Source organism: Carcharhinus amblyrhynchos, chromosome 4, assembly GCF_965287045.1.
Source record: "Carcharhinus amblyrhynchos chromosome 4, sCarAmb.v2.hapA, whole genome shotgun sequence".
Classification (NCBI taxonomy): Eukaryota; Metazoa; Chordata; class Chondrichthyes; order Carcharhiniformes; family Carcharhinidae; genus Carcharhinus; species Carcharhinus amblyrhynchos.
The window spans coordinates 44,911,096-44,925,762 of record NC_137327.1 but is presented as its reverse complement, the minus strand read 5'-3'; the positions used below and the strand labels follow the sequence as shown (position 1 = coordinate 44,925,762).

Below are 14,667 nucleotides of genomic sequence, written 5' to 3'. Positions count from 1 at the left end.
GGAGGTTCAAACTACGAGGGACAAGATTTAGAGGCAATGGACAAGGCAAGTTTTTTTTTACACACAGAGGGTGATGGGTGCCTGGAACTCGCTGCTGGGGGAGTTAGTGGAAGCAGATATGATAGTTACTTTTAAGGGGGCTCTTGACAAATAATAAGAATGGGAATAAAGAGCTACGATCCCCAGAAGGGTAGAGGGTTTTAGTTCAGTTGGGCAGCATGGTTGGGCCAAAGGGCCTGTTCCTGTGTTGTAATTTTCTTTGTTCTTTGTATTTACAATGTGAGGGCTGCAGTTACCAGTATGTTGAATGCCCAATGGAGTGAAGATCCAGTGCTGTAATGACTAACATGTTAATAGTGTTTCATCTTCATCTCCTTTACTGGACCATTATTCACCCAATTTTATAATTTTCAGCCATCAGTAAACTAGAACTTGTTAACTACTAGTAAAGGAGAAGGCTACCCAACAACTAGAAAATATTAATATTTCCATGACCCTTGCACTAACCAACAAGTTGGAATTCCAGGCAGGGATTCTACTTAAAACGTCCTGCACAAATGCATCAAGTTGCGGCTGCAGTGAACATAATTTGATTACTTTACCCATTTACCAGACTTATTTTGCTTTAGTATATGAGCTCACTTCGGCAGTACATATACTAAAATTGGAACGATACAAAGAAGATTAGCATGGTCCCTATACAAAGACGACACGCAAATTCGTGAAGCGTTCCACATTACCTAAAAGAGGCCAGACTTATTTCATACAATGCAAATAATTGCAATCATTTGGTGGAACAAAAACTGAAAGAAGAAAAACTCTGGAATGCAATCTGGTTTGTAGGTTTTGGAAGTGAGAATTTTAAGAGGATTTTAAGTCCTGAAAAAACTCTTGGGACAAAGTATGTTTGAATTTTATTTTTGGCCGTCAAGTAATTAAGAAAGCTAACTGAATGATTGAAAAGGGAATTGGATATAAAAGTAGGGAGGTTATGCTACAGTTGTATGGGACACTGGTGAGACCACATCTGGGGTATTGTTTAAAGTGTTGGTCACCTCAATTAAGGAAGGATGTAAATGTGTTAGAATTAGTTCAGTAAAGGTCTATTGGACAAATACCACGAATGAGCAAGTTGTCTTACGATGAGAGGTTGGACAGGCAAGGCTTGTTCAGAATTTTAGAAGAACAAGAGGCAACTTGATTGAAACCTTTACGATCTGGAAGGGTAATGACAGGGTTTGAGGGGCATCAACATGGCGGGAGAATTTAGAAGTAGAGGCCACTGTTTAAAAGTAAGGGATTGCCCATTTAAATCAGAGATACGGAGACATTTTTTCTCTTGGGGGTCATGACTGTTTGGAACTTGCAGCTTCAAAAGGTAGTGAATGCAGAGTCTTTGAATATGTTTTAAGGCAGAGCTAGATAGGTTCTTGATAAAAAAGTGGGAAAAGTTATCCATGGTAAGTGGGAGGTTAAAATGAGATCAGCCATGATATTATTGAATTGTGGAGCAAGCTTGAGGGGCAGTGTGACCTACATCTGTTAATTTGTATTGTTGTATGTCAATTTCTGTATTTCAAACCCAAGGTCACTCAGGGATGAGCCATAATTTAAAGTAAGCTTCCAGTTTGTCTAACCTTATCTTGAAATCGAAATAAACTTGTACAAAGGCAAAAACTAATGTCATTTGGTAATTAGTTTATGAACTGGACGAACATAATTCTATAAAAGTGATATATATCAACATTGCACAGAAATTTGGTTTAAATTTAGACATCAGCCATTGCTCAGTGGTTGCTCCTGGACAGGAAGCTTCAAGTCAAACGTCAGAAATAGAGCATTTCAGGTGGCATTCCAGCTCAGCAATGGAACTGATTTGCTTTTAGGGGTTGCTGTTTTTCCAGAGCTCGGTAGTTCTACTGCTGTCCTGGTCAACATTTATTCTTCAACTAGCTTCACAAATATTTTAATGACATTTATGTCATTGTTAATTGTGGGACCATCTTGCCTCCAAATTAGTTACCACACCTGTCAACCTGTAACAGACTATCTTAGACCTCAATATGCAAGCAGGCAAGGTTAATTAATTACCTCATAATAAACAATCTTCTAAAGAAAAGTGATCATAAGAGAATTTCACCTTCAACGTCAGGTTGAGAAATTTGGGTCTGAAACTATTGTCTTAAATAAAGGCAATCACAAGCATATGAAGACAGAAATGACTCAAATAGAATGGAAAATAGGTTAAAAGGTAATTCACTAGAGAAGCAGTGGCAGGCATGCAGGGAGACATCTCATAGCTCTCAACAAAAATATATTTTGTTCTGAAAGTTAAGGACAGTATAAAATTTAAAAAAAAAAGACATACAATACTGCAAAGTCAGTGATATGCCAAAGGACTGGGAAAATGTCTTCACTCAGGCGGTGGTGAGAGCTTGGAATGCACTGCCTGGAAGGGTAATAGAGGCAGGAAAACTCACAACCTTTAAAAAGTATATGGATGAGCACCTGAAAAGTCATGACATTCAAGTTGTGGACCAACTGCTGGAAAGTGGGATTAATGTAGTTTTGTCAATGTAAACTCGATGGGCTGAAGTGCCTCTTTTGTATCGTATACAAAAATCTTAGAAACCAGTGAAAGGGGATGACTACACAATAAAGAGGGAGAAATTGGATTTTAAGGGAAAACTAGCAATAAAATTCAAAATAGTAAAAGTCTCTAAGTATATAAAAACAGAAAAGAGTAGCTAAAGTTCAAAAGGGGAAGAGGCTGGGAAATTAATAATGGGAAACAAGAAGACGAAGATTTGAACAAATATTTTGTATTTGTCCTTAAGTAAAAGGCATAAAAAGCATTCCAAGAATAGTAGAAAAGCAAGATACAAAAGGGAGGGAGAAATTTATAGAGTCTTAGAATCACAATCAAAAAAGTACTAGAAAACTAATATGCCTAAAGACCAACAAGGTGTCTAGACCCGATGGCTGGCATAGGGTCTTAAGAGGTCATACATATAATTGGAGCACAGAAGGAGGCCATTCTGCCTATCAAGTGATTCTGTCAGTGCCAAACCATGCTCTAACCTTGAAACATTATTTGGCTAAGTAAACATCAAATTTCCTGTGAGATTATTGATTGCTTGGCCACAGATAAAGTGGATGCATAGACTGTACTCTTTCAAATTCTTCTGATTCTGGGGGAAAGGTCCAAGTGATTTGGAAATGTAACACCACTATACAAGAATGAAGGAAGACAGAACACAGAAACTGTAGTTAGTCATTAATCTATAATGGGAAATAATGAGAATCTAACAGACATTTAGGAAAGCATATAAAATTAGGTAGTCAACATGGTTTTGAAAAAGGAAATTTCTGACAATTATGAAGAGTCCTTTGACAGGTAGAGTGGATTCAGGGGTACCAGTAGGTGTAGAGTATTTGGATTTGAAAAGGTATTTGATAAGATGTTACATAAAAGGTTACTGCACAAGATATTGGGGATGATATATTAGCATAAAGGCTAAGTTAATAGAAAATAGAGTTGGGATAAATGGATAATTTTCAGATTGGCAAACCGCTACTGGTGCTGTGCCACAGTGATCAGTGAACTGTTTAAGACTTGGATGAGGCTACAGACTACATTATTGTCAAATTTGTTGACATGACAAAGATAGATAGGAAAGCAAGTTGTGAGGAGGATACAAGTCTGCAAGGGACAAAGAAACATATGTTAAATGCATTGCTAAAAAATGACAGATAAAGAGTATAATGTAGGAAACGTGAGGGTGATATTCACTTTAGCAAGAATAGAAAAGCAGAATATCATTTAAATAGAAAGAGACTAACATGCTGCAGCATGGGAGTTGAGTGAATCATAAAAAGGTATTAAACAGATAATTAGAAAGGTAAATGGAACGTTGACCTTTATTGCAAGATGAATGGAGTATAAAAGTGGGGAAGTCTTGTAACAAATGTACAGGGCATTGGTTAGAATACACTTTGAGTACTATCTAGAAAGCAGTGTAGAGAAGTTTCACTGATTTCTGGGATTAAGCTATTGCCATGTAAGGAAACACTGAGCAATTTAGGTCTCTAGTCATTGTAGTATGGAAGAATGAGAGGTAATCTTATTGTAACGTATCAGATTCTGAAGGACTAGACAGAGTAAATGCTGAAAGGGTGTCTAACCTCATGGAAGAAATGAGGAACTAAGGAGCACAGTTTAGAAATTTGAAGTTGCAGCCACAATAAGGTCTTAATGGCCTACACCTGCTCCTACCTCTTTCATGATTACAATCCAAAAGTGACTGAAGTATGTTCAGATGATTCCAGGTTGTGGAAAGGCACCATAGAAATGCACAAATAGAAATAAGAACATAAGAACATAAGAAATAGGAGGAGTAGGCCATCTAGCCCTTCGAGCCTGCCCCGCCATTCAATAAGATCATGGCTGATCTGTTGCTGCTCAGTTCCACTTTCCCGCCCTCTCCCCATAACCCTTAATCCCCTCGCTTATCAAAAACCCATCAACCCGCGTCTTAAAAATATTTAGCGAGGCAGCCTCCACCACTTCAACGGGCAGAGAATTCCAGAGATTCACCACCCTTTGAGTGAAGAAGTTCCTCCTCAACTCCGTTCTAAACCACCCCCCCCTTTATCTTGAGGCTGTGCCCCCTAGTCCTACTGTCTTTTTTGAGCGGGAAGAGTCTCTCCACCTCTATCCTATCCATCCCATTCATCATCTTATACGTCTCAATGAGATCTCCCCTCATTCTTCTAAACTCTAACGAGTACAAGCCTAGTTTATTCAGCCTCTCCTCATAGCTCAACCCCCTCAACTCCGGTATCAGCCTAGTAAACCTCCTCTGCACTCCCTCCAAGGCCAAAATATCTTTGCGCAGGTGCGGCGCCCAAAACTGCACACAGTACTCCAGCTGCGGCCTCACCAATGCCCTATACAGCTGCAGCAAGACCTCCCTACTTTTATATTCAATCCCCCTCGCTATGAAGGCCAGCATCCCATTCGCCTTCCTGACCACCTGCTGCACCTGCAAGCTGGGTTTTTGCGACTCATGCACAAGGACCCCGAGGTCCCTCTGCACCGTCGCCTGCTGCAGTTTTTCGCCACGTAAGTAATAGTCCTTCCTACCATTACTCCTACCAAAGTGGACCACCTCACACTTGCCAACATTAAATTCCATTTGCCATTTCCTGGCCCATTCGCCCAGCCTATCTAGATCCTTCTGCAGACTCTCCACACCCTCCGTGCAATTTGCCGTTCCACCAATCTTGGTGTCATCAGCAAATTTCGACACCCTACACTCGGTTCCCTCCTCCAGATCATCTATATAAATGGTAAAAAGCTGAGGCCCCAGCACCGACCCCTGGGGCACTCCACTAGTCACCATCCGCCAATCCGAATAGCACCCATTAACCCCCACTCTCTGCCTCCTATTTGACAACCAATCCTCTATCCACGCTAACACCCTACCCCCAACTCCACGTCCCTTGACCTTCTGCAATAACCTCTTGAGGTACTTTGTCAAACGCCTTCTGAAAATCCAGAAAGACCACATCCACCGGCTTTCCTCTATCCACCGCCCTAGACACATCCTCATAGAACTCCAGTAAATTTGTCAGACACGACTTCCCTTTAACGAAACCGTGCTGCGTCTGCTCTATCAAGCAGTTCCCTTCAAGATGCCTCACAATTTCCTCCTTAATGACGGATTCTAACATTTTACCTACAACCGACGTTAAACTAACCGGCCTATAATTCCCCGCCTTTTGCCTGGCACCCTTCTTAAACAACGGCGTAACATTAGCCATTTTCGAATCCTCCGGCACTTCCCCGGAATCCAGCGACGTCTGGAAAATAACCACCAAGGCATCCACTATCACTTCCGCCATTTCTTTCAGAACCCTCGGATGCATTCCATCCGGTCCTGGCGACTTGTCCACAATCAGCCCCTCCAGTCTGTCGAGCACCGCCTCTCTAGTAACAGTAATGTCATTAAGACCCTCCAGTCCTACCACCTTTCCATCACTAACACCCGGCAAATTATTCACGTCCTCCTCCGTGAAGACAGAAACAAAAAAGTTATTCAATACCTTAGCCATATCCCCATCCCCTACCACTAGGTCCCCTTTCTCGTCCTCTAAAGGACCAACGTTCACCCTAGCCAGCCTCTTCCTTTTTATATATTTATAAAAACTCTTGCTATCCTTTGAAACTGAAAAAGTGGACAATTGAACTGATACAATCTACATTAAAATTTAAAATGCTGACACTTTTTGATCATTTCCAATTGTCACAATCTTAGGTGTGCTTTACTGTCAACTTTCATGAGTATTCTTCATGTCTGTCATCAATGAGTTGTTACAATAGGCTCCAACCAATAGGTGGCATTGTCAGCATCTGTTTGTCTCAACAGCTTTGAATGTTTTTACTTCATATTCGCTGTCCTGATGCGGCCTTTCCTTTTGACCTCTATGCAAATTCTTAATCTTTACAACCACTTTTAGAAATTATGTTTTGTTTTGAATTAACACAGAAGATATATTGAAATTCTTTATTTACACATTGCCACACTGAAGCTAATTTTCATTTCTTCTGCCAGGCAGATACATAGCAGTGACAAAGCTAATTTCCCTTTTCCCACGTGATCAGGCCACCACAATTTAGTGGGAACTTTTGTATATTAAATGCAGCAAGCCCATCAAATTGGATGTGTGATGTACATAGCATCCAGATGCAATTTTGAGGTTTCCCTTCACATAGAATCCCTACATCTTAGGAGGCCATTTAGCCCATTGGCTGTCTGAAAGAGCATCTTACTCAGGCCCAACCCGTAATCCACACATTTATCCTATTAATTCCCCCTAACCTACACATCTTTGGACACTAGGGTAACTTAGCATGTCCAACGCACCTAACCTGCACATCTTCGGACTGCAAGAGGAAACCCATGCAACATTAGGAAAACATGCAAACTCCATATAAACAATCACCTGAGCCTGGAATCAAACCCAGGTCCCCGGTACTATGGGGCAGCAGCGCTAACCATCATACCACCGTACTGGGCAGAATGCGCTACATAAAACTTAGCACAGCTGATGTAGTGTGGCCATTTTAAAAATGGAATTAGCAAGTGATTTTAGTGAAGTGGGAGAAAAGAAAAAGTGATGACGCAGGGATGGTCAGAATTAGTAATCCAGAGACCCAGGGTAATGCACTTAAGACTCGTGTTTGAATTCCACCAAGGCAAATGGTGAAATTTCTATTCAATAAAATAAATCTGAAATTAAAAGTCTACCGATGACAGTGAAAACATTGTCAAAGGTCGTAAAAAAGCCAACTGGTTCACTAATTTCCTTTAGGAAAGCAAATCTGCCATCCTTACCTGATCTGGCCCACATTATTTTTATATGTTCATTCATGCAATGTAGGCATCGTTGGCTGGGCCAGTATTTTAAGTCAAATCCTAAGGGCATTTAAGAGTCAATCACATTGCTATGGGTCTGGAGTCGCATAGGCCAGACCATTAAAAAAGCTCTTGAAATGGCATAAGGGCAATTCAGGACGGGCAATAATGCTGACCCAGCCAGCGACACCCACATTCCATGAATTAATTTGAAAAAGCATAGCTGCACTTTTTAGCCTGACAGAAATAGCTCTTGGATCTTTATCTCACCCAAGAAAACTCACATCATCTCGGCTCTGCAGAGAATCTCCTATGCACACTCTCAAAGTTTGGGAATCTCACTGCTACGTTAATAAGGCCCCTCCACAAAAATTGGTTCTTGTTGGTGTCACTGGGCAGGCAGCAGGTGTGGTCTGCCCACACAAGTTGAAAGCTCAATGATTTTTCAATTTCTGCCTGTGCACGAAAATGCATAAATATTGATTAGTACTAAATGAGTACTAGAATAGAACATGTTTTGGTGGCAAGAACTGAACGTAACCTTTGCTGCTAATGGACAAAAGATAAATCTGACAATCACTTTATGTCTTCTAATTTTCTGGGAAATGTTATAATATTGCATTCAGAACACAGCAAAGTAGTATTTGACATTTCAACTTTAAAAAAAAATCCTGACTACCATATATTCAATTGAAGCATTTGTTTTTGTTACCTGTGTGTGTGTTGAGATGGTTTCTCAGAAGCGTAACTGTTCGAAAAGCTCTCCCACAAAGATGACACTTATGCGGTCGCTCATCAGTGTGGCTTTTCATGTGGCGGTCTAGGTTAGAACGTCGGGGACAAGTATAGCTGCACAATTCACACTGGAATGTTTTCTTTACTCCTAAAATAAAATCAAACATGGTAATTGAAAATCTATTTTTGTTACAAGCGATGCTGTGATCCCCAAAACACAGAAAATTGGTACACAGATAGAAGATACTATTCATGCTCCCCCCCGCCAAACTTCAATTTTATACGAGAGAGAGAGAGAGAGAGAGAGAAAGAGAGAGAGAGAATGAACATAGAAATCTAATCATTTGCAACTGGCTTTGTATAATCTAACTTTCTCATTCTCTTGTTCGCCCCTATTTAGGAAAGAAATTGCCAGGTACCTACCCCAAAACCTAGTGAACTTGGAGCACAGCAAATGAATCCGCATCAAGTTTAAAACAATACTTTATATTTCAAAATATACAATTCTTTTGACTCTGTGACCAGGCTTAATAATGTCAAATCAGAAATAGTAATTTGTAAATGATTCACAAATTGGAACACTGCATAAAATTATAGGTTATCAGAATAAATATAATAAACAGCAAATATATAAATCAAGGTTCCAAATTAAGGGGAGAGGAAATCCTACTTCAGTCAAGTAGTTTACCAAAGAAAAATTAAGTAGGAACTTCTTTATGGGTAAACATTATTAAAAATAACACAAGCAACAAATTGTACCTTAAAAGGACTCCTGTAAACTACCTGCTGTCAGTTCCTGCATGGTAACAGAAACTAACTTCATGTTGTAAGAGAAAATGAATCACAGAAGTATCAGCCAAGTTTACCTTGTATCAATCTATTGCTAGCATTATGATTATAGATTCTCTAGCCTAGTCATCCATCTCAGGTAATTTCTATTTTCAGCACAACAATCTCCTGGTTAAAAGGGGCAGTGGATGATACCAAAGAAACCAAGAATATATGTGACTAAAACGTGTGACAATGATTAATGTTTGTAACATCAAATTGGAATTGTATTCCTCAACAAGTAGGGCACAACATTTTATAGCACACTGAATTTACACATAACTGTATATTTCCTTACTCCACAGTGGAACTCAATACAAAAAGACATTTGTAAAAGCAAAGGTTAATAACGGTCTCTCACAGGAAAATAAGTCACCCAGGAAACAAGATGAAAATTCTATGATCCATTGGAAATTGGTTACAAAAACATGGAGAACACATTAATTTGTAGTTCTCTCCATCAAAACAGCTAACAGTCTAAAAGAGTTAAATCTATTATTTATTCATATTACTTATTGCTATTGGCATTAACGGATATTTGAACAATTCAGCTGTTATTCTGCCAGATTTAAGCCTAGGCTCAAACAATGGACAGAGGAACATTATGTGCTCGTCTGTTATTGTCAGTAGTAATTTCCATGAATTTCTATATCATTAAGATTCTGATCTTTGTAGCATTACTGTGGGGAGGTAAAATTGCCTGAAGCACCACCTTTGGGTTGCTCTTATCTTTATCGCAGGTCTGAGAGCATAGCCTAAAGACCATGAAAAAACCCAGCCATGTCTGTTTCAGATTTATCTTTCATCAAAAGAAAATCTGGATTATGTACCCAACTATTTAGTTATGAATTAACAAAATATTTAGACTGCATGGGTAAAGCAGCTTAAAACAAGTTTTGTGCAAAAAATCCTAATGGTATTCTTCTGTAATACATTTTGCTAGAACGACAATGGATGGTTTGAATTTGAAAACCAAATTTGAGCAACACCTGTCTGTAACACTTATTTTACTGTAGGGCTTTAAAAAAAAGGCATGCTAGATTCCATCACATTTCCAACAGATGAAGGGAAAATGATAGTCTCCTCTTGTAAGCTTTTCTCTATCCATCAATACACATTAAAAGTACTGTTGCAGGGTTGGGCTTTTCCCAGTTTTATCAACTAGCACAAGCATTGTCAACAAGCAAGATCATTTATTTATGCAGGGGCATGCTCCCTGAAACAACAAGTTGGTGATCTATCAACAGATCTGTCATATTCTGACTTCCATTTCTGAACTGCTCATTCAGGCCACTACAAGGTTGAATTATCGAAGACACAAGACAATTCAATGCTTTTGAATCATCTAGCACCACAGTCAACTGCAATTAAGATCGAGGGGACGAGGTTTCAGAAAAAAGAGGCTAATGAGATAGGAAATATTGTGTCAAGCTTATTTGGAGGAAAGATGATTTGCATGAAGGTTACTATTTAAATACAAGATTCATGGCTCAACTTAAGCTGTGTAGTTCTAAACAGTTATATGCCACTATATGGACCCTGCTGTGTCATACCACCAATCTCACCAAGGCAAGGATGTCATAACAATTCACCTGACTGAAAGAAAGATGAATTTTTATATATCGCTTCATACTCGGTAATAAACTACTTTGAAGTGAAGTGATGGTTATATATGCAAAACAAGCAACGGTATGAAAGGAAGGAGGGAAAAAGTAGCTGCTTGGCATAGTCTGATCACTATCCCCGCTTACTCAACTTGGTACCTGAAAAGGTAAACCATGATGCAGAATTTTATTCTCAATCTTTATAGCTGAGGAATAGGAAGCTTTTCATTCAAAGTTTCCTTCAGCAAATGAGTCAAGACTGGTTTGAGATGCAATGGTCAAATAGCCTCTCCTTACTCTTCAGGTTCACACAACACAAGTCACTTAGCAATATACTGGCAGCCACACATGCAACCATACCAAAACATGAAACACTGCTTTCAGGAGAAAGTGTGATGTCATTGAGACAGGAAAAATGAGAGAGGGAAGAGGATTCCATTCATCTTCTACTGAAATATTACATAAACAACATAACTAAAAAAGTGACCATTAAAGTTTTGTTAATTTTAAGCACTTTCTGGGCTTTGTCATCTATGAGTTTAATTCATTAAGATTTGAGTAAAATACTGAAGTTACTATACCTTTCTTTTTAATCTTCATTGGTTTTGGAGGCTTCATGGTACCAACTGCCTTCTCTACATTAACTTCTGAAAGTAAACCTTCCTGTTGCTCCTCTTCAAAATCATATACAGACAAGTCAACATCTTTGGAATCATCCACCTTGTAGCGCAGTTTGTTCTTTTTCTTTTTGACTTTTTTGACTGGTGGCTGATAATCAGGATCTTTCTGCCAAGCAGCAGCAGCATCCTCATCCTCCCGCACTTCTATTGCCCCATCTTCTACTGTCTCCACTTCACCATTGGCACCTACTTTCACAACTTGAAAACCTTCTGGCAGTGGAAGGGTGTGACAGATTACAGGATCCCCTTCCTGAAGTTCATCTTTGGGAGCTTCATTCTCATAGTTTCCTTGCAGTTCATCAATGCTACTTTGGGCTACCTGCACTAGTTGCAGTTCACCAAGGTTTATTGGCTGCTCTTCCATATTCACCACCTGCAATGTGATAATCTGTGTGTCATCTACAGTGTCTGACTCATGAGCTGCACCCTCTATTGGTTGCTTCATTTGTAGTAGTGTAGGGTCCAATGGTTGCATCATCACCACTTGCATGTTGCTGTTCATTTCTTGTGCAGCTACCTCAGCACCATCTGATTCTTTCTGCTGCCCATCAGCATCATCCGGTTGCCCACTTTCTCGTCGTCTTTGATAAGTTTTGTGCTCTTTGACCTTCGTAAACATTTCCGACTCCTCCACAGCCACATTATCTGACTCAGTCGCCATGGCAACTGAAATTTAAGCAGAAAACCATTAACTGTAATGACCATTTACAAATCAGGATTACATTATTCATAACCAGATACCTTTTCACTCTGAGTATCACCAAAAACAAGTTCCTGGATTGCTTTTCAACTCAGGCAGTAAAATTGCATTAAAGAAAAAGCACGTTACCAATAAACTTTCCTGGATGTTTCTGTCATCTGATATTAGGCATAGTACTTCTAATCAAAAACAAAAGTAGTATCATAGTGTTTGTAACAGTTGCATTTCCCTATTTTGGAAGGAAACAGAATGTGACAGGGTGAAATCAAATATTTGGCAACTTGTCATCTTAAAAGGAATCATAACTGACACAAAAATAGAAAAGGAGGGAGAAAAGAAATGGGACAATTTTGTTTTAAATGAATAACTTAATGAAAACAATTTTTAAAAACTAAATTCAAGATTAACAAAGATCTTGTACAATGGCCCATCTAGCTGGATTAGAGACACAAAGCCTGGAAATTACAAAGTTTACAACAGATCGTTTATGTTGTTTTCAGTAATAAATATTCAATTATAGAATGAGACAACATAGGAAATTGACATGTACCTGCAATGGTTCTTTGGGAAAGCTATCCCATTAGTACTAAGAACATAAGAAATAGGAGCAGGAGTAGGCCATCTAGCCCCTCATACTAGTCCCCTGCTGTTACCTACGGCCCAGTCACTTACTACACTTCCCTTCTGAAAGCCACGGTTGAATCTCCTACCACCACTCTTTGGCCATTCTAAATCACGAAGTTTATTTATTAGTCAGAAATAAGAGCTCACACAAAATTGATTCGAGTCACCTTCTAATCCACCCCCTTCCCAACTATACTTCATTCAAAAAATGTTTAAAAATGCAAAATTAATGTTTCTTCCAATATTATTACTCACTGCATTTACAATTAGAGTTAATAATTCCAATGTTCCTTAGATGTCAAACATACTGCCCCTTGATGCGTATAGTTGAAAGGCCTCAAGACCATGGTCTTTCCCGCTGTGCCTTTGTGGCAGCTGCCCCAAACCTTTGCGCATTGTTCAGTGCTTAATTCTAGACTTTAGAAAAAATGCTATCCTTGTTTACTTACTTCATGATTTTGAAACTCTTTTTAACCTGCTTTGATCTGAGTACTACAACTTTGTCAAGTCTCTACACATAGGTGAAGTCCCTCATCACCAGTATCATTCGAGCAAATTTCTTTTGCGCTTCTCCAAGTGTCCTGCCTCCTTCTTAAAGTGTGGTGTTCAAAACTGAACACTGCAGTGGAAGCTTCACTACTGTTTCATAAAGGTTTAGCTTAATTTTCTTGCTATTACGTTCTATGCAGCTATTAGTGAAGCCAAGGATCCCAGCATTCTCAAATTGTCCTACCACCTTCAAATATTTGTGTAAATAAAGCCCTAGGTGTCTCTGTTCCTGCGCCCCTAATAATTTCACATTGCTTCTCCAATCTTCCTACTAAAATCTTTGAGCACGTCAAACACAATTTGCTGTTAACAAATTTGTGCTGTTATCTGCATTTAATTTTCCAAAGCCAATGCATTTTGTCCTGAGATTTAGGTAGATTAGCCTGTACGTGCCCCCTTTTTTCACAAGGACATGGTTAATACATCTGCAATACACCACCTTTGTATCCAAGGAGAATTGGAAGATTGTGGCTAGAGCCCCTATTTCTACCCTTTTCACTATAACCTAGCATGGATCCCTCCTGGACCAGATAACTTTTCTACTTCGAATACTGCAAACCCTTTACCTAATTTAGTCCTATCCAATGTCACTATTGTCTCTTCCACAGCATTCTGTTCTCTAGTGAAGCCCATTTAATACTTTAGCCCAATGCCCCTTCTCCACAAGAGGAACTCCTTCATGTTCCCTAATTAGCTCATCTACCGTTGACTACTATTTTACTATTCATGTGCTCATAAAAATATTTTCGGTTCCCTTTCATGTTAGTCAAAAATCCTTGCTCTCTGCCCCAATCACTGACTCTCTTTAGTTCTTTTAAAACTTATTTTGTTAAAAGTCTCATTTCTGTTTCACAACTCCAAATCTCTCAAGTCACCCAGGCATTTTGGATGCCCTTCCTTTCCCCCCCCATGGGAATGTATCCATTCTAATCTTGAACCACCTCTTTTTTGACAGTCTCCTTTTTTTGTTTTGCTTACCAATTTTGATTTCCACAACCACCCCTCCCACCCACGAAGAATATAACCATTTTCTCCTCGTAGCTCATCCTTTTAATTGATAATTGGTCTCATTATTCTCCTCTGCCATTAAGAAATGGTTGCCTGCTTTTTAAGTTGCAACCAAAATGACATATAATACTGCAGGTGCAGCTACAAACTGGCTTAAAGACATCTTCTGGGATTTGACCTAATTCCCTATTCACTTTGTTTGTTTCAGCCTCATCATATTTTTGCATGCTTGGTGACAGCTCAACCAATCCCTCGATGTCTCATGATTTTTAGAAAGTTCACTGCTCAAGGAGAAACTTAGCCAGGAACTTGGGGTGTCTATTTTCCCCCAATATACAAAGTATTTACTTTGAATGTGTGAACATTGAAATTCAGTTGCCACCAATTAACTCAAGCACAAATCGAAACATAAAAAATAAGAGTAAGCCATTCGGCCCCTCACACCTGCTCTGCCATTCAACATGATCATGGTTGATTCTCGATCTCAACTCCATAACCCTGTTTTCTCCCTATACTCC

At 39.3% G+C, this 14,667-nt stretch overlaps 1 protein-coding gene and 1 non-coding gene across 3 annotated transcripts in view; one reads left to right on the top strand and one right to left on the bottom strand.

The window, feature by feature from the left end:
• ctcf (CCCTC-binding factor (zinc finger protein)) overlaps positions 1–14,667 on the bottom strand; it is a 53,916-nt gene that overhangs the window by 36,143 nt on the left and 3,106 nt on the right. For both annotated transcript variants that reach the window (XM_080187059.1, XM_080187060.1), the window contains exons 2-3: positions 11,170–11,934; positions 8,134–8,304 (exon numbers count right to left, since the gene is read on the bottom strand). In XM_080187059.1, coding sequence (XP_080043185.1) covers positions 8,134–8,304; positions 11,170–11,929 — 931 coding nt within the window. In that variant the 5' untranslated portion in view covers positions 11,930–11,934. The remainder of the gene's footprint in view (positions 1–8,133; positions 8,305–11,169; positions 11,935–14,667) is intronic.
• On the top strand, positions 635–741 carry LOC145342756 (U6 spliceosomal RNA). The gene has a single exon (XR_013886612.1). It is a non-coding gene; the product is annotated as a U6 spliceosomal RNA (small nuclear RNA).